The sequence below is a fragment of the Trichoplusia ni genome, chromosome 1 (genome assembly GCF_003590095.1).
Source record: "Trichoplusia ni isolate ovarian cell line Hi5 chromosome 1, tn1, whole genome shotgun sequence".
Classification (NCBI taxonomy): domain Eukaryota; kingdom Metazoa; phylum Arthropoda; class Insecta; order Lepidoptera; family Noctuidae; genus Trichoplusia; species Trichoplusia ni.
In genome coordinates this window covers 22903535-22931262 of record NC_039478.1, presented here as the reverse complement: position 1 = coordinate 22931262, position 27728 = coordinate 22903535, and the positions used below count along the sequence as shown (strand labels likewise).

Sequence of the window (27728 nt, the reverse complement as noted above, 5' to 3'; positions counted from 1 at the left end):
AGAGGTAAGTTTAGGTTTTTTCACAAGAAACATGAGTATCGATTGAAAGTTGGTATTAGTAATTTTAAATTTGGTTCTGAATGTAATCTACCTTTCGGTTCGTTTTAACATTTTGATTAGCATGTCTATGCTATAAGGCTTGACCCTATTTTGTATTTAGTAAAGATGTATTTTGTTTTCTAATTGTTATTTTTCCAGTAAGGAAGCTGTATAAAAGTAGCAGCCCTAGAGCAAAGCGAGGTACGTCGTCACAAGAAGATCGTCGTCTTGCAACATACGCCACAGCTCACACCTCCGTCCAGGGACGGACTTTGGACAGATATGATTACATCAATATAAAATATTATGCAATACGAAACTTTAACGACGTATATTAAAAAACATATTAGTTATTGTCTCTCTTGTATTTAAAATTAAATATATTATGTGGGTATAAAATCAAGTGGTAAGTGAAGTATAAATCTTAGTTAATGTCTTCGTAATTACAGTTGTAAAGATGAAAAAACGAATACCGTTATTAATTAACCAACAATCAGTGCTTAAAACCTTTTCAGTCAATATTTGTCATTTTTCTGTTTATTTAAATAATCATTTTTTATTGAACCCTCAGCGTACGAAGTCCGGCCCTGGCTTAGTTACAAACAGTTCAATATGAAAACTATTACAGCCGTCAGAAGCAATCAGAGTCATCAGACAAACCCCTCGTTTCCGTCGGACCACCTTGATCAAACGCAATAGAGACAATTGCACGAGCCTTGTGCAAAACTTGTTGATATTACGTCACTACGTACGCATTTAATAGGCCGGGGTTAATGTCACGGCGCCCTGTCGGGTCAATGACCTACTTAGCACAGTGCAAGGTCGAGGGCTCCCCCGGGCCAGGTTCAACGTAACTTTTTCTTTTTAGTTCGTTATTTGCATTCAATATTGATTCGTAAAAGGGAACAACGGAGGAATACTTTTTTTAAACTTGTAATTGTAAAAAGACGTCCCGGAACTGTGCTAGCTAGGGTGTTCTTTTTAGAATTAAATTCGAATATTTTATTTATTTTGATACACAGTAATCTTGTAAAAAAACTAGTCGAAAAATGTTGTGTTTACTATGTGCAATTGAGCAGGGATAACTAAAAAAATTGTCTATAGAAGATATGTGATTTTTGATAGCGATTCAGCTGTTGTTTTCGTTCTGGAACCTTAGCATAGTAAAATAAGTTACTTCCCGGCTGTAAAATCGCTACTTAGATAACAAGACGTACTATTTGTCAATGTATTAGTTTCTAATTACAGAGAAAATTGAAACTCGTTCGCGACTTTAAGTGCTAGTCACAACGTCGGCACTGGAAGGAGGTCAGATATTACTTTTCCATATCGCCATTGTAGAAATTGTAATAAAAAACAAAAGCCACTTGATAAGCATGTGTGATTTGTTGCATTCTGAGTCCAATGTAGTTTAGTGTAATGGAAAAACTAGAAACATGGCATTTTCGTAGATTTCGTTATCGGAAAACCTGTTCTGCAGTAAGGTCTAATAATCTTCTGCCGTTCTAAAACCATATTCCTGAATAGTGGCCTTAGTTCACGTGGAAAAGTAACTTTAAAGCAGATTTTTTTGGATACATCTTTTAAACAATTTTTCTACGTGATTCTCTCATTTCTCATTTTTGTAGCGATCGCTGAAGTTATCATGCACAAACCGCAAAAAAAACTGTCAAAAAGGTGTAGTTTTTATGCAACTAGCATTCTTGTTAAAAAGTGTTCAATTTGCCGATTTCACTTTTCTCCTATTTCATTATAAGCATAGACCAAATGCAAGTGAGAGACATTATAACGAACAGTTTTCTCAAGTTTTTCACGGTCTGTTGTTATTATTACACACCAAGACAAATTACAGGGATATTATGAGCCAACATTACTGGCATGCTAGCTTTCGTGATCGGTCATATTATATACACGAACAGTACAAGATTGTACTGCTATCACCAGCCCATCGCGTAAATAATAAAACCCATCAAGCGCGACCCTAGTTATACTGAAGGTTCCGTACCAATAGACAAACTGGGCAAACAAATCAACATTTACGAACTGAAATACATCTACTACGAACATTTCAACTGTCTACCTATCACGGTTCATGAGATACAGTTTGGTGTCAGACGAATGGACAGTTTAAGGGGACAGTTCGAATCGCGACAGCGCAGTCGTGCTAGCTCGTAAAGACTTCAGTTAAATCCGAAACTAATCGAACTATCCCGATATCTATGTGCTAGTATACACTCATCCTAAGGGAAAACCAAATATTCTCGAAAAATAAGCAGCATGACTTAATCCAGGGCGCCGGGCGCCCTCTAGCTATCCATTAAGAATAATAAAAATATACATCTGAACCTTAATATTTACAGGGACAGAATGATTGTATTTTCACCATAAAACAAGGGTTCATAGACCGATAGTATTCCATTCAGACTGAATGTATGCAGAATACATTACAATGCAACATCCATACGCATCAAGTTAAGTTATGTCTCTCTGACACCATAGCTGTGAACTCGCAACCTCTGACCGTAAGTGACCCCCGAACAGTGACGTCATAGCTTTGTAAACTAAGTAATATTTTATGTTGTTTGTATGCGTGATGTTTGATGCAATAATGATAGATGATATTTATCTTACTTGGCAAGTTGATAGTTTATTTCAGGAGTTTCAGAAATGTCTATGGTTACATATATCTAGACATTTAAAATCGGATGATAATATAGTAGAAAAGTAGTTTTAAATTTTCGTCTATTCGAAGCAGCAGCAACTTAAGAATATACCAATTTTGCATTCTCAGAGTACCCAATAGGTTTAGAGTTTCTTGCAAGGGTCGAAAATGTGTGCCATTGGCTTGTTGAATGTATGTTATAAATTTGCCGGATACCTCCACGAGTTCCTCAGGAAAATTGTCTTGGCAGACGGAGGCGGACGGGTAACACAGTGATCCTATATTGCAATTTGAGTTACGATACCCTAAAAAGTATTTACCTAAGGATAGTTGATCTATAATAGCAGTATTTCTAAAGAAATATGACGTACATAATCAATAGTACGATGAAACAAAGACGTTCGGTCAATGGCATTTCTATGAATTGTGTCGCGACGGTAGGCTTGCGTAAAATTGCAAATCAATGTTTCACTTCTATATTAATCTTCAGGTCTATTTTTAAAGGTGTTGTGAGTATTATTACGAACAGTTTTCATCTCCAAAATGCTAAATGAAAATCCCTGAAAAGTTTTTAAAGTTTTCCCTTCCTTGGACTATCAGTGACGTCATGTTTCTGATCTACATATATTTACTCTGAAGACACACATCTAGACTTTTTCAAACCGAATGTCTTTCCTCCAAAAAATCGTACTACGTATCGTTACTATTTTGGTTCATAAGCAGTCGTAATCTTTCGTGAAACTTACCACCATCACTCAGAAGCAACAGCAAAGCTTACTTTGTGATTGGAAGATAAGAATATTCATCGAAAATTTTGAAAAAAGAAATTGTTTTTTTTATTAACATTCGACATCACTGGTCCAAGGAGGTATAATATAAGAAAAGTAGTACTCACAGTAGAATGCCTCCAGAAATGTATGAGAGAGTGTATGTCCGTGGCCGGCGCCAGCAGCAAGTAGTCCCGCCACTCATCGTAGCTGATGTTCAGACTGCCGTCCTGGTCCATCCTGCCGACAAACTTAACGAGTGAAGAGGACAGAGAGATGCAGTCAGCTCTGCTGGAAATATGCGTCCCAAAGAAACAATTTCGAATTTTAAATTTAGGTTTTTAATTTCGTAGGTATAACACCTATAATTAATTTTAAGCGCTTCTTTGTGTTATTTTTTCACGAAATGGTTCTATTAATAAAATAATTAAGATTATTTACGAATTAATATAAATTGACACGGTAACCCAATCAACCAATTATAAAAAATAAAAATACGCATAATATTAACCTTAATAATTTAATTTGTGTAGTATGTTCAGTGCATGAATTCGTGCAGTGTGATGCATTCAATATGCATGTGCACATGCATTGTGCAGTCTCATAACTTTCATGTATAATTTATATTTAACCCTAAATAGCTGTTAAGACCCACTTTCCCATTGCTTAAGCTACATACCGCTTGATATTTCGCAATACCCCCAAAAGTATGGCAGTTGATTAAATGGTAAATTAATGATTTCCTTTTAAATAAATCCGATCGGGTAAGCCGAGTTAGTGTGTTAAAAGATACGAAAACTTAGTTTTTCAATAAGGACTTGGTGCAATCTCAGAAAATGCCGAAGTAATTTCGGATTGGTGATCCAAGGTAGGAATACTGTCACAGGTAAATAACTGCCTAAGTAATTAGCCTAAAGTTTCCTATTTAAAAAAAAAACTAAATTGCTCAATTCTTAAGTCTACATCAATTACGACTCTCGTGAATGGAGATATAGCTTTTTAGTATCGTGCGCCTGCGACGTTAGTAAGTATTACTTTAATACGCGGTGGTAGGTCAGTAATCAAATACGGCCCTGGTTTAGGACACCTTACGGCCGCATGTTCATGTTTTTACGTTGCGATATTATATGTGAAATGCACTCCAATACACGTTGTATTGGAGTGCATTTCATCATACGTTCTTTTACAGCAAGAAATTTCTTTTATCTTTTTCCTAAAATGGATACTTGGCATTGGGTTTTAATTCACAAATAATCCGGAAATAATTAAAGAAGCGATGCTACAAAAAAAAAATGCAAATAAATAATGAGTCGTTTTCTGACCACAGGTGGATTCGGGCACACAAATTTCCACTTATGTAATATCCTTACCAGACAATTATTTTGTCTAGTAATTGAATTGCATTTATTTATATCCTGCTATATACGATGACGTCACAGCCATTGTGTCGCGTCAGAGTCGCTGTTAACATCAGGAAATTGACGCGGGCATAATTAATGAAGTGCTGTATCGAACAAATTGTTTAAGGTCAGTCTGGAATGTTCCTATCGTTGCCACTGTATTTATAGATTGGTTTTATTTTTAGTACTTAATTTTTTGATGTTAGAATTCATTATGAAGTGTGCTTATTGACGGTTTTGTAAAGGTGCGATATGAAACATTCGATTGTTACATTTCACAAGATAACTTCGCTGATACACCTTAATCTCTCTCGGAAAGTACTGGCAACTAGACATATTATTCAACCGATTTGTTTGTTTATGCTTACATAATAGTAATTTTAATTACAAATTGTAAAATACATTATAAGTCCGCAACAACTCATAAAATTTAATTAATATATTGTTTTTTTATCCGAACTTTTTTATTTACGCATCTATGTTATTTTAAACAGATCAAATAACTTAAAATAACTCATGAATTACAATACTAGCGTTTTCTATCTTTCGTGTTCAAGGCCTTTGTGGTAAGTGAGACATAATTACAACGAAAATAGAAATAGCCAAATGAAATGCATGATCAAATGTATGTTATAACCTATCACCACTTTTTCGTATCACGGTGTGCGAAATTGAACTCCGAAACGGCTTGACCGATCCTTATGAAATTTTTTACCTTTTGTACCTACGTATTCGGTCGGTCTGAGAGCCGGACAAGTTCAAATTTTCATACTGTCCTTTGTTTAAGTAGTAAAACTCAATTTTACAAAACAGCTTTTTCTCCTACAGCTAGTATTTGTATAAAACATGTCCGTTTGCCGACAATTTTAAATGATAACTTAATCTAATTTATATACCTACTTACTCACATAATATAAGAAAGTAAAGTATATTTATACTTGTGAATAACTTTATCCGCACGAAAGAACGGTTGCTGAGTAATGGAAGGCCACACCTACGTCTATTTATCGTCGGCATCGACTAACATACGGTTATTTAAATGTTCCCATCGTCTAATCAATTACTTTTAAAAGGTAAATAAAAAAAGAAAATGGTAATTCTATTCAGACTCTTTGGATAGGTAATTGTTGTTTTTTTTAATAATTTGGGAGCAAGATGGGTCGATGTCATTATAAAGGTCTCAGGTCGAGTCTGGATGAGGCTAGCACAGGACCGTAGAAATCGGCACGAAAAAGGGGAGGCCTATGCCCAGCAGTGAGAGGATAAAGGCTGTGGATGATGATGATGATTAATAATTTGGGATTATAATAATATCATGTTACCGATGTTAATACTGGTGCTGTTATGTAGTGTCCTTTAAGTATAGGTGATATGCAAGCTATTTTCATAGCTTTTTTATTTGCTCGAAGGCCTCGTACCATTGATTATAAGCAATCCCTACTAATATTATAAATGCGAAAGTAACTCTGTCTGAGTCTTAGAAAGAACATAGGATAGTGTAAAAATAATTGTTTGGCTATTAGTGGCTTTATATATAATAAGATAGAGAAATAAAAGAACTTCCATATAAATTATTCATAAAAAATCTAAAAGGATGGTTGATAGAAAAATCTTTTTATTCTGTATCCGAATTCTTGGAAAGGCCATTATAGTACTTTAATTATGAATGTTGTGTAGTAGTATTATCATCAATTCTGTGTAAATAAATTTGACATAATAATGTAATAATATTTAAGTTGAAAGTAATATCTATAATTTTAATGTAAAACTTAGAAAAATGGATGGCAACAATGATGGCAATATTTTAACACTTTTTCTTGTAAAGTCAATAATTTATAATGTTTGCATGCCCTATAAAGGCAGAATATTATGTACTGTTCAACCTAAAAATTTAACATCTTATGTATGCACTATATTCTTGCAAATAAAATGAATTTGAATTAGTTTTTATCCCGGACTTTTGAAGAGTTCTCTTGGAATGCCGATATAACCGACATCGACGCGGGCGAAAAGCTAGTATTTTATAACACACTATTGACATTTTCCTGCACTGATTCCAGCAAATGATACCTACTTAGAAATACACGTGTTTCATTTCGCTTCCACAAGTGAAGGACTAACTTAGATAAAGTTAATCAAGAAAGTTCCAAAACACGGAAAAAGTTTAAAGCAATTTAAAAATAATAAGCAAGTTAGAGTATTAAAAGTACAATTGATATAATAACTTTAATTCGAACTAAGACATTTTCTTGTCGCACTGTGCTAAATAGATATAAAGAAAATTGTATTCTATATTATAAGGAAGCCTATGTACAGCATTTATGGGCTACATTATTTATTTATTTAATGGACATAAACACAGAGAATTGCCGTTGCAAATGAAATCGTAAAAAAGATATGTAGGTTAGGTTTCACGTAGCCAGGCCAAGAACATGTATTTCGAATAAAAAAACAGCAAATAAAGGTATTTTTAGAACAAAAAAAAGAATTTAAGTATTGTGTGTATTATTAAGTGTGAGTTTTGTGTGTAGGTAACATTATTAGACATTATTTTAGTATCGTTAGTATATTATTTATTAATAGTAGTGATTATTCTAAATAAAAAGTACTTAATAAAAACTATAATAAGTAATTAAAAACTAGTTTACGGTTCTACTAAGATTTTTAGTAAAGACACTAGATACTGAACATATTTAAAAAAAATATAGAAAATCATCGTAATTCTTCGTCCCAATTTTGAAAAACTACCTTCTTCAGTCTGCTGAACAGATTCTCAAATTCCACAATTAAATCCCACACCATAAAAGTTGCAAAACGAACGCGATTGTCAGCTGTCATCAATTATATTTATTAAATTAAAAAAAAAAACACATTGACAGTTGTAGTTTTCGTTTTGCAACTACCGGCTTTCAAACATAAGTAACAGGACTCCAAATACACGGACATACAGACAAATGTATGTACTATGGCAATTAGCCCATCACCACCTCTTTAGGTAATAGATACTATTGTAGTTTTGGAAAGGGACGCCGCTCTAGAACGTGTAGTGCGCTGTCACTTTTCCACAACTACAATACTTCCTTAAAAAGTGGGGGCAGTTTGATTACCATAAGTACTATACGTAGGTGTGGCCATCACGAAATGTCATCAATTTCACTACGAATAGCGAGCACAATTTAGCTTTAAAAAGACGAAACAATTTTCTTAACAACACACGCATTTGGCAGTTTTGTGAATCCCAGCTTACCTACGATCGCGAATGTACTCTGCGGTATGAAATGAAAAGCAGTTTTGACCATTTTTTCAGAAATTGTGTGTCCAATAAAAATATGGGAGTAGGCGAACAAAGGTTTAAGACTTAATATATTTGAATCGCTTTAACGTCAAAGATTATCTGTAATTGTTAAACATATCATACGTCAAAAACTACAAATAATCTACGTTCAATCATCAGGCGATTCTAATACCAATAAAAGTCATCACCCTTTTAGCATCCACTCGTCAGTACTTTCTGAGACACCCTGTACAATCTGCTTAGATAATATTCAATGGAAATAAAAAAAAAAACAATAAAAAACTTATAATTCGTCCAAGCAGGTTGCACATGTACACAAATAAAACTTTCCAAATATGACACTGGCCGGAATGCATTTCGAATAAAATATTCGAAATTCAAATGATTGTCTGTCATTATAGTACAAGGCGTCAGTCATGTTATCTTGCAATTGGGTATTCGCCGCTTTAATCTAATTTAATAAAAAAGATCTTGTTCCTAAAGAGAAGTTAGTTTTCAGCGGAAAATAATAGTCATAGCGAATAGTCAAAACTGTTAAGGTATTAAATACGGTGTAACAAGAATATTCAAGAATAAAAAAATGTAACAAATTCGCTTCCATTAAAATTAAAATGAATAGGTATAAATTTGACAAAAAGTTTGAAGATTTTTGAAAAACGCCATTTATTTACATAATACAAAACACTTTGTTTGGCGTCAGATTCCCGCAGTCTCTAAGGTAAGTGTTCCCTTTATTTCTTTAAAAAATGAAATAAAAGTTTGTTAATTAGTCGCAGACGGTATTGTTAAATTGGCTTCTCTGGTACAGTACAAAGCAAACTTTCAACAAAGGTCGTAAAAAAAGTTTATTTGAAAAACCCTCGACTAACTGGCTTGACATTTCTAAATATACGAATTTTCAATGAAATAATATCGTTTGCTTCAAACATACTTATCGTTAATCTATTTATTTTGAGTTATCATTTTATTTGTTTTTTTGTATGCGGTCAAGTACCCAATTGTCATTTTTCAAAATTGTTCGGCAAGTAATGGCAATGTTTTGATCGTAGCGAATGTTTAGCAAGCCATTGACTACTCGCGGTTTTTTCGACTTACCACCAGAATATAGGCCAAACAGCTTTTCTGAAACATTTTTTTTAAATGTTCTCTTTAGTTGTGTTGTTTTAGGCCGTGTTTCATTTCTTGTTGGATTGTGGTGTAAAACTAGTAAACTATAGTAAAAATCTTAAATTTCAAACAAAAAGTAAAATAAAAATAATTTCGCTATTAGCATAATATAAAATTAAATCTAAAACGAATAGAGTTAATAATTAGATATTAGTTCAATCGCCGTGCTTGTCAGATATGTCAAGATTGTTTTGATTCGTGGTACATTGTGACGGGTATACCTTTTCAACAAGTTGGTCGCCTCGTTCCTGCCTACCGCAATCCCCATGTCGGCAAACGCCGATATAAGTTCTTCGAGATCCACTTTCCCTGGAAAAAAAGATAAAAGACTTTAAAACTTGCGAAAAAATTCGGTCAAGTGTTCTTCAAGTTAGGCTTTACACGAGGTATAATAGCTTTTGTTCGTGGTCCTAACGCTGCGTTACATTTCGTCACAAAAACTGAAGCCTTATAAATCCCTAGCAACTAAACTTAAATCTATACTGAAGACGTAGTCGCTGTCATAGGTAGTCCTAAATAACAGTGCAAAATTAATCGTGAGCTTAATAAACCATTTTTACTCCATTCCATTGAAATTCAGTCAATTCCTTTTTATTCTTAAACTTAAAAAATCTGCCAACTATACCAGTTGCAACTTCATCAATATAAATATACCAACAAAGGCAAAAGGCATAATAATATGACTTTTTGTAAGGTCGTCAAAATGGTTTCTAATCGGTTTACGTAAAAAATATCTACCATATAAAACTGCAAGGGCTAGTACTTTACCAAAGGGCATTCAGAAGTCAGTCTTAACAATGAATAAGTAATTGATTGAAAATCGATACAGAACTGCAAATTCCTAACCTTTGCCATTAGCCTACGGCAGGGGTCAGCAACCCAAGGCACGCCTGCTGCAGTTCACAGGAACTGTGTTTCTACAGCTTTAAAAACATTTTTTTAATTCATACTATTCATTAAAATATAAAAGGGTTAGGCATCGATTTTATATCACGTACCAAACCATTTCATGATAGTATTTTTTGTACCTATTAAAAAAACTATTCGTAATCTCTTCTTCTAATATATAAAATTCCCGTGTCACGATGTTAGTTACCGTACTCCTCCGAAACCGTTCGAGCGATTTTTATGAAATTTTGTATACATATTGGGTAGGTCTGAGAATAGAACAACATCTATTTTTCATACCCCTAAGTGTAAAGTGTTTCATACCCATAAGGGTTGCTCACGCTAAAAAAAAAAATTTTTTTTGGACGAAATTGTTCGTTTTTATTTTTAATGCGGCATTAAAAATACATACAACTAGAAATACTTTATAAGGCAAAACAACGTTTGCTGGGTCAGCTAGTAGTGCCCTATAATATTGAATGCATCTTACATTTTTCTTGAAAGTTTGAAATTGTATTAACTTTGACTGACTCTCGGTCTCAAAAGGTTGTCGACCACTGATCTGTTTACCTAAATGGGTACCATTAAAATTGTTTCGTAAAAAGTATAGGTGCAATTCATATTGACCGCTGAAACCGACATGCATTAAGCGTTGTTGTTATTTTTAACGTCCATTATAACTGGTATATTATACATCCTATCTACAAATAGGTTAATAGGCTGGCACTTATGTTAATAAGCTCGTCGGACTCCTCATTTACAAAGCCTTTTACACACCAGGCAATACAAGTCGTCAAATCTGATGATATTGTTTTCCAACAAAATATTTGTTAGTTAAGCCAGTAGTAGTAGTTAGTCTTAGCCGCCGGGTAACCAATACTTGGGTTGCCTTATGTAGCAAAGGATTTTTTCAAAAGAAAAACAGAACAATCAAAACCTAAGTCATGGAACTATTTCAATAATTTTCTTTGCTTTGTCAATATCTTTTCGCGAAGATTATAATCAGTTTTTTAAATATGTTCCATTATTTCACACTTTTCCTTGTTAAATTAACTTATACTTTATTAAAACAATGATTGAAAACCTTTTTGGTGCGACCATGGCCATTCTAATTATAAGTATAGTTAGTTATGCCTCGCTGTAAATATCGTTGTTACCGTGTTGTTACTGAAGGCCGAACATTGATTTTATCTAGATTTAATCTGCATGTCAAGCCATTGTAATGTATATAAATGTTCATGAACTAGTAGGTACGTACATAAAGTTCAGATATATTGAATGCATCAGTCTTTCAATGAAGAAAGGTCATGATGAAACAGCGGCACGTGTCAATAAATCTAGGAATTAATTAAAATACATCACAATAGGGAGCTGTTGAGGAAAATGCTTATATTAAAAGATTCAATGCTAAATATGTGAAGAGAGAAGACAATAAAAAAGAAACATTTAATTTTTATTATTTTCTTCATCTGAGTAATGTTTTGAACTTTTTTGCGTTTTCGGTTTGATTATAAAATAATGAAACCGGTTTTTTTTATTAAAGGTATATTTTTAAGTGAACACTTTATAAGCATTCTTCTGGTTTGCCCTTCACTGGGTATATGCTTCAGGGCAGGAATGAGCATTGATCAACGCGCTTGCTCACTTGCTGATTGGACATTCCAGAAAAAATGTAACAGAAACTTTTTTACCAGTATTATCTTATTACCAAGATGAGACTCCACGACAGCCGCAATTGTTTACTTCACAGAGTAACTTATTTAAATATATTAGATATTCACAAATATTTATTAACATACCTAATGTATGCACAATTATTGTAATCGATTCGTTATACCGAACACCTACTTGCGAAGACCACCACCTACTGTACCACTGTATTCATCGTGGAAGGGAGATGACGCTCTACGCCGTTTATAGCGCTGTCCTGTTTCCACAGCCACAAAAGTCTTACTTTAACATATGGTAGATTCTTTGCCCTCATTCAGTATGTCAAGCATTAAAATAATTCTTGAATGTCTTTGGCAAATGTCAAAACAATAAAGTCACATAGCTCGTGTATGTTTAACCCTTCAGTTTTCCGTATTTGGGGGTGAAGCTGCGTGGGTAACGGAATACGTTTGGATTTATAAATATTCATTGTTTAATGACGATTAATATTATTTGATAATATATGTCACTGTTCGCTTGTTGTATTTCCCTAGTCTTCACATTGAACAAATTTTCGTACATGACAGATTTTTTTTTAATTTAAGTAATTAATTTGAATCAAAATAAGAACGAGATACCATCTCCCTGTTTATGGTTTTTGTATTAATTCTAGCTAATTTCTTATTGTAGAACATTCTTCATTTGTTTTTTGTAACCACAAATTATTAGTATAGTCATTACATAACACAAAAGACAAACACAAACACTCTCATTTCGAATTTAATCTTAGTCATGTTACATACCTAGATGTCTAGAACATCAATTTTCGCTAAAACCAATCTAAGTATGAACCCATACATCTCGGAGAGAAGCCTTATGCCGTTGCGTCATCTAACATTGACTCGGAGTCGACATAAAAACTCCGCCACAGATCGCTAGGGCGGCGCGTAATCTCCCAACTACTCTTACATGATCGAAAAACAGAATGTACCTAATTAAAAGAGATGCCGTATGTGGGGAATCATCAAATGACTCCTCCCGCTTTGGGTTGACCGGAAGGAAATGTCAGGCTTTTACCGAAAAAAACCGGGGCCTATTCCCGATGATCCGGCAGGCATAAGCTATGTATCCTCCTCCCAAACAAACTACATATATAAGGCAGAAAAATCAAAACAAGTTATAATGTTCAAAACGGGTAATACACATAGTGTTGGATGTAAACGAGGGATTCATGCTCGGTATTGGGCCAGAAGGTATGAGCGAAGAAAAAACAGAAAAAGAGCCGGCATATTTTACGTACGACTGAATTAAAGACTTAGGTTAAGGTTTAAAATGAAAATTAATTACCATCTTTATTCTTGTCGAGATGAGAGAATTGCAGCCTAAGATTTTTTTCATGTTCTCGCACATAGTGGATGAACTCGGAGAGAGTGACGTCACCGCCTTCTTTCCAGCCAGACTTTGCCAGGAATTTCTGAAAAACAATAAAACGAAAATTAAGTCTACTTCTACAGTATACATGTGAGCGTGTTCTTAACACATATCTCCGCTCGCGGTTCCATTGAGGTGAAGTCGGTTATGCGAAATTACCAACGAGCGTTTTAATATCTCAAAAAGATGCAGTGGATAGGCAGTAAAAGCGTCCGGAACGTAAAAAAGATTATACTGATTATTGCTTAAGAAAAAAACCGGGATAAATTATGAGGATTATATGAATGTGGCCAGAAAGCTGAGACAACGGGCAGAGGAGATCGATGGAATAATAATATACATTCCGGCGACCTCAATTGACCTTGTACATTGAGGAAAAATACAAAAGCTTAATTTTATCACACATTCCTTCACCATTTTTGTTGCATTGCTGACGTACGGCACAAAGTATTGGCATCGTGTCACATGCCTAGTTTGGCTGGTATGCGGTTAATTATTGATTCGTTTCAAACTATTCCTATATAAATCCGGCATGTGATTTTAATTACCTCTCGATAGGAAATGCTCCTTCTCATGCAGAGAAGAAATTAGCATTAATCTCTACTTGGATACGAGAGTTAGATCACGATGATATCATTTATCTTAACACTAGCTGTTGCCCGCGACTGCGTCCGCGTGGTTAGAAGATATAAGTTATGATTTTTTCTTCGCTCCTATTTGTCGCAGCGTGATGGTATATAGCCTAAAAACTTCCTCGATGAATGGTTTATTCAACACAAAAATATTTTTTCAATTTGAACTAGTAGTTCCTGAGATTAGCGCGTTCAAACAAACAAACTCTTCAGCTTTATATATGAAGTATAGATATAGATTACCACGCGTTAAGAGTTCTCCTTAAAGAAGAAAACGTGCCCTTTTAACTACATCTCGCCCGGATATACCGTTTTTATTTGTAGTGTTTAGTCTAGAAACATTAATGGGGGAACTGTGGAGTACGTCTGGAAGTACTAATAGCTGTCCGCATTTCTCTTAATGTTCCTTTTGTAGCGACTAAATATAGTCGCAATGCTTTCCTTGCCAAAATTGCACCCAGCTTTACTCTCGCGTATTCCGTAGTCTGTATTGATCTACACTGCAGTGGTAGTGACACAGAACGCATCTTTAATGAATTAAGCTGGACTAGCTGCATTTATAATTTCATAATCTCATTCATTTAAATGTCTATATTTCGCAGTCCAAAGTTTTAACGTAATTACGAAAGCTTTAGAGAAGAACAAAGTAATTGAAATAGTTAGTATGACATTAAACCAGATTATAGCGACACTATGGTTGGAATTTGGGCTTCGTAGCTGGGTACCACGGGAATACGAGGTGGCCATTTTGTTCTATTTCGAGTGTACGAGACGGTGACACGGTATTCGTGAATACGTGTCTAATAGTTCCCAGATTACTATAATTACTTCTCTAATAGCCGTTTGCCATTTAAGAGATGGAAACGAGAAAACTCGTCGCTGTCGCGGCTTTGGTCTATTTTCGCAAAAAAGTAAGTTTCCATTAAGAGAGAGCTTTTACGACCATGTTTCGTATACTATATTTCTATTATAGTCCTAATGGACGCTCTCAAGAAAAATATAAAGTACGCTTTGCAATAAATCATTAAAATGTAGGTACATACTGGGACACATCTATTGAGTTTATCATTGCCATTTTTAACGAAACTTCGTTAAAGCAGCTATATAATGCGCTCAGACTAACAGCATAGATTTATTCAAACTTGGCAGAACCGATATCTCACGACGATGCTGTTCTACCGCAAATGTCAGAAGGTTTTTATAATACCTGAGCGTAAAAATAATTTACTTTTAATTTCTTCTCTTAGTCTCGATCGCATAAATCGTAAAGCGTAATTAAGGGCACGTAGTCGTAATGTTATAGGAGCTGAACAGATGAAGCACACGCCCATAAAAATCCGGACGGTAAGCAACAATGAGCTTTACGTGAGTCATGGCGTGACATCATTAGGTACAGCTGTTTCTAGCCGCGTATGGCGATGTTGTAGGTGAAGCCAATACACTCGTAAAAATATAGTCTTAGATATGCTAAATAATATATAAATAGAAAACATTTAAAGGCCAGTAACAATTCAATGCCCTTAAATGTATTTAACGCACTGGGGTTTATAATGAATATTGAGCACCATCTTTGCTCAATTCGTGATTAGAATATTTGCTATCAAGGCTGTCTTACCATGTTTTTCTTCGTCTACTAATGTCTAAAAATTTTTGTTAACTAGTTTGGTATAAGTGTAGACTTGAACCAATTAATAACAAATTTTAAAAGAGAAATTACATAATATGCGGTACCAAAAAAGTAGTACAAATTATGTTTTTAAAATCAATCATGAGTGAAGGCCGTGACCTTGCATATGCAATGAATATTGAAATAGTGTTATTTTTAAATTCACCCCACCATTAGGAGTTATTTCAGGGGCAAGTTTACATGACAGCTCTATTCATAGATAAATAGATGCAGATAAAAATGACCATGACACATGTTTATATTTAGAAAAAGAAACCCTAGAAAAATACATCAAATGGTATTTACTATTTCATTGGATAGTGACTAGAAAATTGTTTTACTTTCTCTGAAATAGAATCATCAGGATTGTAGCATGAGAAGCGGACTGTGGATGCCGCATGCCAACCGCTCATGCGGGAAGTTCAATTTAGATATAATTAATGTGTACACACATGGGCATCATAGTTGATGAATAAGTATACTATTGGAATTAATAATTTGTGTGTTACCGTGACTCAAATTGATACAGTCAAAAAAAATCTCTTGAATATTAACACAATCTAATTCAATTGATTTATTGCTATGATGTCTTCTTTATAAATAAAACAAACTACACAAAAGATTAAATATTAATATCTGATACATAATCACATATGCTTGATACTATAAACATTATTTATGTTTTAATTAGATATTGCTTATTTATACCCTTTAAGACACTGTTATCTTAATGTTTAAACCTCAGATATATTATAGAATAATATAAATTATGGAAATTATGTAACTTTAATCTTGGGCTTGGTGAGCATCAGCAAGAAAGAAAGATATTATAGATTTTAATTGAAAGTATTTCTGGATGCATACACAAGGTCATTGCTATGAAACATTTCCTTCTATTACTTACACATTAAAAAAATTATATTGTTTGGATTTTAAATCCCTTTTTTCAAAGTAGAAAATCAAAAGGATAAGTTTCTTATTTAATTTAAGAGTTAAGTTAAAGTTTTAAGGTAAATTCATTTGTTTCAAACTGTTATCAGCTGTATGACATCATCACCTGTCATGGTTACAGCTGTTTGCCAAGACTGAGCATTTTTAAGAGAATTAGGTTTTTGATTCATAGGATTACGGACGGATATTAAAAAAATGATTGAGTGTAAAGTTTTTGCTCACAATTATAGTTCATCTTAATAAGGAGTTAGCAGTATTCAATTGTTATAGAACACTTTTGAAAAAAAGTCATCCTGTTATAGGGAGGTACCAAGATTACCTATTATTATGTAAATGTCCAATGTGATTAGGTGAGTAAAATCCCATTTCAAAAAATCATAAATAATACATAGATGGTATTATTATCTTTTGTTACTGTCAATACAACAAATCTGACACAAGATAAATTATCAGTGATTTATCTGCCTCCAACCTAACACTGGGACATATTTAGAACATTTTTGCATACTCACAATAGCAAAGTACTCACTTTCATGTAAATTTTATGTCATGAAATGAAGAATAGGGCATTGATAATATTCTTTTATGATCAGAAGAAAGAAACTAGTATTATATTAACTAAGACCACACATTTTTCACATAATTATGACATTTTAATAGAAAATTTAAGCGTGAAAAAAACGCAAGCGATCGAATGCAACTACGAAAAGAAAGTGCAGTAGATTGTAAATAAGTTTAAAAAGAACAGCACGCGTGTGCTCTATAAATATAACGCTTAAGTCGATTTTGCAAATTTACGGAGTGCGGCATACGTGTCGACAGGTAATCGAACGCATCGTATGAAGGTGAAACCGTTAGGTGGTGAACAATTAGGAAATGTCTAGCTTTACATTCTAACCTCTGCATAACTCCGGTTTATGTGCGGAGCCAGCTCCTTGAGCGCGACGGACAGGTCGTGGATGTCGATCTTGCCGTTTCCATCGGTGTCTAATTTAGAAAACAACTTTTCTAATCTTTCTTCGTCTTCTTTTGGTATTTCCTCTAGTTCCAACGGTGGATGCAAGTGAACCATGGTGCCTGTAGTCAGCGTAAGTACTGCTTGTTAAATAACAAGTTATTATATTTTCATACGAATACGTACGGGCATACATAACTCTTAGCTAACTTAGTAACGTAATAGATTTCATTTTGTAAAGAAATATTGCACTCGTCTCTTCTTCCAGTAGTTTTGACAGCTACTTTGCTGCCGCACTGCCGCACACAGACGCACACACCCAAGTTCCCCAACCACAGCGACACACACACTAGAAAAACTGAAATGTGTACGATGTATATCCGTGTCCTACTAATTAAACAAAGTATTTAAATTCTTTACATACACTTCAATATGTACCTTATTTCATAGGCCATAAATTTTACTCAACCGGCATCTAACATTCCTACTAAACTACAAACTACCAATGTGTGTTCCACTTTTAGTGTGCCAAGAACCAAGAATATGGGGCAGCGCCATCTAAACCTTGACGTTAAACCGAAATGGGAATGTTTAAAATATAATATTTTTGTTAGTTCCTGAAGGGATTGTAATAAATAAAATATTAACCAGCATAATTGTTGACTCAATAAAAGGCCAATGAGAGCACATATATTAATTATTTCCGTGTATTCTTTAACTTTTGTTGTCATTATCAAATATTGAAGCCTCGCCATTATTCCTAAAATAGAGCAATTTAAATAAATTTTATATTTATTATGATTACTAAGTTTAAAAAGATTTCAAATAAAATGTTTTTTTTTTTTAATTTTATAGCAACATTGCCTATCTGTCCAACGTTGATCATCTTTTACAGCGCCACCTCTTTTTGGCGTATGGCAAACGTACCACCTTAGTTCTGTCTCTACTGTATAGATGTCGCTAGGAGTCTCACGGAAGTTGCGGACTTGAGTTGTTACTAATTTTGTTTGGACCGGAACAACTTGGGAGTATGATACGAATGTTACTGAATTAATCATTGTAGTGATCTTAGATGTTAGACTGACAACAGCTATTATAATTGTGTGATCACAAAAAAATATTACCTTGTATGTTACGGTAGCTGGTAGGTAACTACAACTACCTACTACAGATGAACTAGGTAGGTAGTCTAGGTAGATGATGAGGTCCAAACATATTTTCGAAATGTACATGCTACACGTGATTGACGAAAACCTAAAATCATCTCGAATTATTTGAATCTGGGCTACATTTTTTGAGTTAGTCATAAATACAGGTGCCTGCGCTAATACATGTCACTTTATCTAATGACCCCACTTTTTCACCGGTATGTACTTATCCTTCAGACATGTCTTTCACCAGTTCACCACACTAAAATGCACCTATGTCGTTTGCCAGGTGGGCCATGACGTAATTGTTTGGTCCAATAACGATCTTTAAGACGTTCTATATGACCTGCCCATTACCACTTTTGGCTGCATTTGAGAGCATCTATTGCACTACTAATATAATATTAAGAGCAAAAATTTGAATCCTTTTACGCACAAACGGCTTGACACTTTTTTAGTAAAATTGATAAGGGGTCGTTACAGATAAACCTTTAAGTTAGGTACATAAACGAGAGTCTAATGGGTAAAACGTCAAGTCAACCTTACAACTTTCCTTCTACCTGTCTAATAGGTAGTACCTAGGCATACTGAAACAACAATATTGATCTGATCTGATCTTAGTTTACACTGACTGAGACTGGCCTAACTGCCGAACTCACGTCAAAGTTTAGACGGAGATGCCCGTGGCCGGTCACCTGGATGCAATTCGATTGAACGATTCAAGGTGTGGTCCCATTAAGAGCTATAAACTTTGATATTGTAGGTAAGACACATGCTGAATGCTTTCATCAACTTCTTGATTATTTACCAACTGAATCCAAGGATATCCGATTGGTTTTAGTCACCACCACAATCCAACTGTTTCCGAAGTTTCGCTGATAGGATTAAACCAATTATAGGTACTTATACTTCGATCTATGTCTGCTTGTTCTGAGTCTGGGTGCCATGTGTTGTGCAAATGCCTTGAATGTTCGTGAACCCTTCGAGACACAGGGATTCAATTCCAGAGAGAGGATATATTAAAAATCTTTTAGCGCGTGCATCTACTCTTAAATGGCTGTACCGATTTGCTTGCATATTTTTGTATGTATTTTTGATTGACAATTTAAGTTTATTATAAGAATTTTGTTCAAAGAAAGTCGTTGTTGACGTATGTACCTACGTGAGTCTATTAGAACCGTGAAAGGTAATGAAAACTCATGAAAAAAATAATTAATTCACCCTTGTATTATCTGTCACAACTGATTCCAGAAACTTATATCATAACAAATAAAAACTGCATTAAAATTCGACGGCCCTATAAAACTTCTTTCAACTGTTTTTGGGTAAGCCTGTTAGATGCAATAAAAGACTGAACTACTTAATTAGCGTGTGAAACAAATTATGTAAAGATGATGATTTTAATGTTTTTTGTCTTAAGCTGACGTAAAAAAGGTGGCAATAACGCCACGTTTTTCATTAAAATATCTTGGTCAATATTTTTATCAACTTGTTTTAGAGTGAAATATGTACTTATTTTTTAATACACCACCTGTGTACACCATTATAACTGTCTAGTTACATCAGTTTATATGATACAACCTGGTGATAATGGAGATCCGATCAAGTGCCATTTGACTTCGGAACGCAAAAAAAATAGACTCTTCATAACATCGCGGCAGCTCTCAGTGGAACCACTACCTTATGCAATGCGATGACTCAAGAACTTATAATATTGAACACCGATAGTTTGAATCAGCTTGATATAGATATAGTGTTTGGAACATGTTTCAAGTTTTTCAATGTGAATTAACGTTATTCATGTAGCTTCCTTCTAATTCAGCTGGTTTAATGTGTTATAGGATATATCTAGTACAATTAATTTAAATGGGTAATTGCTAACTTGGTTCTTGATCATTACCACAAATTAATAGCAAAGCAAAATTGTAATCTTCCTCAGAACCAGCTGCTTTAATCCATACCTATAGCGTTAGTTTCCAGCAGTCACAAAGTAACGGTATACGCTGTGAGAACCCACTTTTACAATTGCGGATCAAAGGTACTAAGCATCAAAAAAATGACTCATAAAATGGAGTCACATATTATGGGGCGCATCAACCGACGACAATAAGTCACATTCAGAAATATTGTCACGTACCCTAACGATGACGCGGACATAATAGACTGTCACCCTATTATACTCCACTAAATTCACTCCACAACACACAAATTTCGCTAAGTAGGTCTTTATTATAGCCCCATCTCAATAGCTAAACAAAAAAACAACGGGCGCGAAAGAGACGCAAGAGCATATTTGTCAAAAACCGTAGCAACTGTCATTGGGTTTCAACCAATAAATCCGTGAGGATGGGAGCTATTATGTCTGATATGACATACAAATAGTCGCAAACGAAATCTATGAACTGTCGGAGACACAACAAATGCAGGGCCGTAGGTTGTAAACAATTTAAACTCTATTTAGAGGCCACAGAGTTCAAAATTGGTTTAGAGTTCAATAACAGCTTGTGAGTAGAAAACTGAACTCTATGCTGTAGAGGTAAAGATGATATTAGTTAGCAAATAGTTTTAATTGTTGATGGGATGAGCAAGCAAAAAAATTGTATAGGGAGGGAACAAAAGCTCATAAAAGTTTGAGATTAATCGGGGATTTGGGCACAATAATACACACATGCCGCTGTCGACGTCGCGGTGAGGCTCCGGCCTCGTGTGTTTGCGCGGGACAGCGCGGTGCACTTACCCTTAATTATTATTGCAGAGTCGTCTCGAACAACTTCATGACACGATATGATTGCCGAAGTACTCACATTTAATGGAACATATAAGGGTTAAGTTAATTTATCAACTCAATATATCGGATAATTGTTACAATTGATCATCCCGAAACATTTTATAGGACCATATACCATTAATCAAGAATCCGCGTTTCTTTTGTTGCACTTTAGTCTCTGGGCTTACATCATCCCTTTGTAGTGCGATTTACCTTTAGGTCATCTGTCCAATAATCCAAAGTGACCTGTATTAGGATTTTCGATTTGCATATTTTCAATTAGCGTAATTACTCACTTTAGAAAGGGGATTTGACCATAGGGATTAATCTATACTGTTTAGGATTACGTACAGATATATATAAACAAGCGGATGTAATAGACATTTATATATTTAACACTTATATTCATATACATACATCGATAGTATTATTAGCACATCAAGATGTTTTATAAGGAGCACGAATATCACACCCATTCTTAAAAATAATTGGTTTCTTTATATACAAATATTTAGTTAAGAACTTTGAGAAAACATGGCTTAAAATCTCAAGTGAACCACAGTAAGTAAACAGTTAGTCGAAAGTTAAAAACCCAATCAGTAAATTCATTCTTGGGAACCTGGAAAATCTATTATCAATTTTATAAAGAGGCACCTCATTACGGAATGTTTTAATTAAAAAATATGTTAAATTTGACTAGATTCCTAATTTAGTCTTCCAAATTGGCCCAGAGAGGTTATGTACACATTTATTGTATTTCTAATTGACACTCACACGTCAAAAAAGAATACTGGTAAGTTCATTACAATTTCGTACATTCACAACAAGATTTTAAATGGACACCTACAGTAAAACGTTCATGAAATATAAGAGATATGTTTTATATTAATTATACATCGTTAAAATCGATTTAAACTATTATAAGTATAACATACAGGGAAGTTGACTATACAGTGTACTTATTTTTTAATCAGTATTTCAATTAGGACTATTAGATAGTAATTAAGTTCGTTTTTTATTATTTACATATTTTTATTATCTCTTCACAAATTGCAATATATACAGTAGGTAAGCAGGTGTATGTGGTATTATAAGAAATACCTGTGCACCTTTTTTTGACCCTCTTAAATCTATGGTAGATATAAAATACTCATATTTTGTAAACATGCAACATTTCCACAGTATATACAACATTTATAATGGAACGTCAAGTATGAACTTTGGAAACGATAATTATGATAAAATTGCTTTTTAAATAATTATTCCCACATAATTATAAATTGATATCACTTAACCTAACGTCATTTTAGTTACGTGCTAATAAATTAATATCTCGAGTTTAGTACACAGATCAATGTATATATGAAAATTCTATTTACAAATATTCTAAAAGTTTTGGTCAGTTTTCAGTAACTGCGTCGTCGGATCTCTGTTAAGCACCACATAACGTCCTCGTTCCGGTAGATTCCTAGTATTGGGTACACGTAGTATGGGTGCATGTGTAGCAGCAGCCACAGCGTGATGTACGGGTCCCCCAGTCAGTCGAACCCTCTGTTGTTGGCGTGCATGTCGGCAATGATGCGCTCGATGGGGATCTCACCGATCGTCGCGCGGAAGAAAAGCTCCACAATCACGAATCGAGGCACGCTCCTGATCAGTGTTAGAAGGTTCTGCAGCGCGGTAGGCCGCGTCGCCTGCAGCGGGTACGATCGCTGTGAATACTGAAACAAAAACAATAGTTTTACTCAGGTGGACCTGTTTTGATTGGAAAGTAGGTTCAATGTAGTGTGCAATATGTACCATGAAGACGCTGGTTTGCAGCTTTAGCACTTTAATTGTTTAATAATAAACTAATTCATCGAATAGAAATCCTACACAAGAAATATTTAAAAAAGTATTTCAGACTTACATCGCTCAGCATACAAGCTGTCTGATCATATATCATTGCAATTCTGGCGGTCTCTTGCAATTTCCGAGAATCAGTTCTTTTTAAACCCAGATTTTGGTCATCTAATCCGTAGCTGAACAGTAGCAGGGCTCGGAGACAAGCATATTCATTAGTATCGACACGAAGCTTCGTCACTTCCCGAAGAACTGCTTCAAAAAGGTCGATGTCCTTTTCAGTGACTGTTGGAGTATGCCTATCCAACAAGATTTTAAAGTCCTGAGGGAAGAGGAACTGGGCAACGGCGAGGACGAACACATCTTTCCAGGAGCGTTCCAAGAGAAGATGCGCGTCCTGGAGGCTGAGGTTCGTGAAGCCGGGAATGCTTTTTGCCCAACGAATGTTCATGAACAGCAATTGAGCAGCAACCTCACAAATGGCGGCGGGACTGTTGGCTCCGTACAGGATGGGGTTCACCATGAGTGGGGGAGGCGGCGGAGGTATTGAAAGTACTGGAGGATTGATCAGACTTAGAGACGGAAACGTGTACGGGTTGTAAAGGGGAATTGGTTGCGGGAGCAGGCTGTGCTTTGGTAAGACTAGGTCTATAGGTGGTGCTGGCGGCCTCATGTCTGACGGTGGATCTTTGAGTAACAATGCCATTTGGCGGCGAATTGTGGAGTTTCGAGGTCCTCTTTCGTGTTGAACAGCTGTAACAGAAGTAAACAAACTTAATATTTCCTTTATTTACTACAGAACGAATACAAAATGACACAAAAATCTAACTATAATATAATTTCCAAGCTAAAAGCCTTACCTTCTTTATTCATGCCAGCTGCTAAACATTTCTCGAGCCGGCAGGAGCGGCACTGGTTCCGGTGCGCCTTGTCGACGAGGCAGCCGCCGGGCAGGCGCGCCTTGCACGCGTACTGTCGGTCGCGTCGCACGGACCTCTTGAAGAAGCCCGCGCAGCCGTCGCACGCGAACACGCCGTAGTGCTTGCCCGAAGAGTGGTCGCGACACACCGCGCACGGCACGTCGTACAGTATACGACCTGGGGGTAGAATACATTTATCATATATTTTGAAACGGAATTGACAAAAATAAAAGGACCTCAACACAAAATCTGTTAGTGTGCAGTGGCATTGATGATAAAAATCTTAACGGTGCTTCCTAAATCCCATCGCAACATTTTGTTTTCAATACGACTAACAGAGCTTAATCACCAAATCTGTAAACATTAATTGAGACCTAATTGAGTAAAATTCCTGAAATGTATTTAATGTGAATCCTTCGCATAAACTCTCAATTGGAACGATCACTTGAATATCAATATTGGTTGGCCACATAATTTGCTCGCGGTTCAACAAGTGCGATCGAGAGCGCAACCGACAACCGTTGACAAAAGGAAAATGAAAATTAATATATTAAGCAAACAATAATGGAAAGCAGCATTTAACGCGGTGGGAATATTTACGGGGTATTGGCGGGAATCTGATTGGTATTACCATAATGAATTAAATTTAATGTAGTCACAGTAATTTTATAAATGAATGTCATTGGTCGCATTTGAGTCTTTGTTCTTTTGTCCATAATGATGTAATAGAGTTGCCGTGAAAACGATTTTGTTCGGTTGCGTTCGTTTGAATTTGCCTCCTATCTTTTTTGGCTTTTGTTTAATTAGCAATTAGCGTTAGTGGTAAGTACATTCATGTGACTAATATTACACATAAAACAGAGGTTCTCTATCTCTACTGTACCACAATGTTAAGTAGTAATTGGGGAGTCTTTAATGTCATATCGTATCAAATTAAATCAAATCAAAATTAATTTGTAGTATTTAGGCCCAAACTACTGATATTATAAACAAAAAGGTTTGGTAGAAGACAAAAACAGCAAACAGGCGCTACAAATAGGAAAATAGTACATAGTACATATTGTACCTTATATTCAACGCTGTATAACATGTACACAATCTAAAGGACTCCTTGAGATGGTCATCAATTTATGTATATGTCAGGACCTCGCAACACCCACTAATAAATCACAGCCGTCGGTCTTTCCCGGGGCTTCGACGCTCCGCCCTTAGGGGAGGCATGGCTAATGCACTGCTACCCTACCATCACCAGCCAAGCACTCAAACAATGCTATTATTGTACTTGTGAGCCTTTTTTATAGCCATTGTTTTAATTAGCTAACAAAAGTGTGATTGTTTTTATTTTAATGTTAGTTTTGTTAAATTTTTTAATTACTTTTTCTGCTTCGTTTGAAAAAAAGCTTTTTTCGTATTAATTCGTCATTATGGAGTGTTGCGGTTTTAGCAGTTGTGATTATTGTAGGTATAAGCTATGGTGTTGGAATCAGTCGATCCGTTAAGTAATATTATTTTCAATACGTAATCAATACGGTAGTAACTTAATTTCATTTTATATTAAGAAATCAGGCGAATGTTTGACAACGAATTAAATAGATTTATAAAGCTTTGTAATTCTCATGTCAAAATATTATCCGAACAATTCTATCTTCAGACAATTATGTGGGATTCTCTATTCATTGCACTTTTTATAGAATGCCTCTAAAGACTCTTTAATAGTGTGACGGTTCCGCATGTTCCAGGAGTTTAATTTTGCGTTTATTTCTTAGGGATTTCTTGTTAGTAGGATATTCCTGATAGTTTTAATAGTAGTAGTGGTAACTTTTTAAAATTTTATCATGTCAGGAATAGAAAAGAAATAACAAATCTGTTGCTTAAATTGTTAATATTATTTCGTATCTTTATTGTATTTTCAGTGCATAAAGCTATTTTTTCATAAACGTCATAAGCTTATGTACTTAGTATAATTAAAATTCGAAACACGCCTTAATACAAAAAGTGATAGAAATAAATTATTCATATATTCATACAAAATCAAACACAAAATTAATTCTGCACACGAGCGTACCCCAAAAGGAACACAAAACATTCCGGTCTCACGGCTGAGATAAGACGCCATGTTACCCGCGCCGCCCCTAAGCGGCCAGTCGAGAAGGCATAAAGGCAAACTGAATAAGACGGCCTACATTCATACCTGAATACACTTGCAATACAGGAAGCGCGGTGTCGAGTGTTCGGAGTGTACGTCCTAAACAATACGCACAGCGATGGGAATCAAAGCCCAGATACCTCGGTGATTATAGGCCCGTGAATAGACAACTTTATAATACAAGCTGTTCACAATGCCCGATTTAAGGACCTTTGCCGCACTTTTTATTTGTTTGGACTTTTGTCTATGCTTTCAGTAATTTGAGAGTTGATTCTTGTTTTTATGCCAGTTGGGTGTAGAATTCAAACACTAATTTAATGATGTTTTAGATCAATTATTCCTTGTCCTGTAATAATACAGGGCCCTGATTCTGCTTTATACAATGACCGATGAATTAATGACAATAGAATTAAATTTGAAATCATTCCTAATCTCTTAAGAATTTTGCCAACACAATAGTTGGAAGTTAATTGTGTGTACCGTTCAGTACTACATTTCCGATTATAGTGTAGAAAAATGCTTAAGAGAATTGTAATTTTTAGGCAAATTTCATTAATTCATCGGCCATTGTAGATAGAAGAATTAGGACCCAGTAGTACTTGACATTTGAAGTTACCTCACCGATATTTGTCGGTTAGTTTCTAACTTTTACCCCAGGCTGTAATACGAGTGCAGAGCGTCCCATACCTTTAACACTCAACACTCATAAACAGTGGTCCCATAATTAGGCGTATCGGTACATCATCCCTAACGATGGTATCGGACGTGCGACCAGCCACCTGTGCGGCGTGGACCCGCTGCGCCAGCTCCCAGGCTCGCAGCGAGCTTGCGTGACCGCCGCCTGCTCGCACAAGCCGCGATTACTCATCAACTCTATGCCATGCCGACCCAATTGCAATTTATTTCTAATATTCTACTAGTTATTTAGTTCCCACATCAATTTTGTTTGATTGATATAGGTATTCAATTTGGTTTATTGACTTTTTTTTGATATGGAGTCATTTTTGTGAGGTTAGCTTGGCAATTTGTTTTATATTTTTAAAATTGTTTTTTTTATCTCGTTTCATGATTTTGTTTTACATTTAAAGTTAGCGTGAGTTGTGATTTTTGTAAATAGTCTATTGATTATTTTGACAAGCCTACTTCTTTAAATATTTTTAATTACCTACTCTGTTTACCTATATCACAAAAACAACAAGTATAAGTATACCTAATAGTTATTATTTTTACGTTCAGAATAATAATCTGCAATATTTAATTGCATTTACTCGGAAATATTTATCTAAATGTTTCCTATGCTAATCCTAAAAAAAACTTCTTCAAAAAGCTATCAAAGCGTTTTATTTATTTATCGTTCTCAAATAGGCTCATTACCAGATATAATAATAGCCGGTATCAGAGC

At 35.0% G+C, this 27728-nt stretch overlaps 1 protein-coding gene and 1 long non-coding RNA gene across 2 annotated transcripts; one reads left to right on the top strand and one right to left on the bottom strand.

Annotated features, from left to right (window-relative positions):
- Positions 1-6862: 6862 nt before the first annotated feature.
- Positions 6863-19801, top strand: LOC113499835. The gene is made up of 3 exons (XR_003401145.1): positions 6863-8881; positions 17594-17636; positions 18028-19801. It is a non-coding gene; the product is annotated as an uncharacterized LOC113499835 (long non-coding RNA).
- A 3021-nt stretch (positions 19802-22822) lies between these two features.
- Positions 22823-24814, bottom strand: LOC113492878 (nuclear receptor subfamily 2 group E member 1-like). Its single transcript, XM_026870630.1, has 4 exons — positions 24781-24814; positions 24121-24462; positions 23289-24013; positions 22823-23139 (listed from the first exon to the last, which is right to left on the bottom strand). Exons 1-4 carry the CDS (start codon positions 24812-24814, stop codon positions 22957-22959), a joined length of 1284 nt encoding a protein of 427 aa, XP_026726431.1. The 3' UTR covers positions 22823-22956.
- Positions 24815-27728: the final 2914 nt, after the last annotated feature.

Bases quoted from the DNA above. Each gene is read 5' to 3' on its own strand.
- LOC113492878 (XM_026870630.1), bottom strand. From the start codon at position 24,814: ATGGTAATACCAATCAGATTCCCGCCAATACCCC. The intron at 24,463-24,780 runs GTAAATATTCCC...AGCACCGTTAAG, and splicing joins CAGATTCCCGCCAATACCCC to ATTTTTATCATCAATGCCAC. The intron at 23,140-23,288 runs ATTTCTATTCGA...TTTTTGTTTCAG, and splicing joins TTAAATATTTCTTGTGTAGG to TATTCACAGCGATCGTACCC.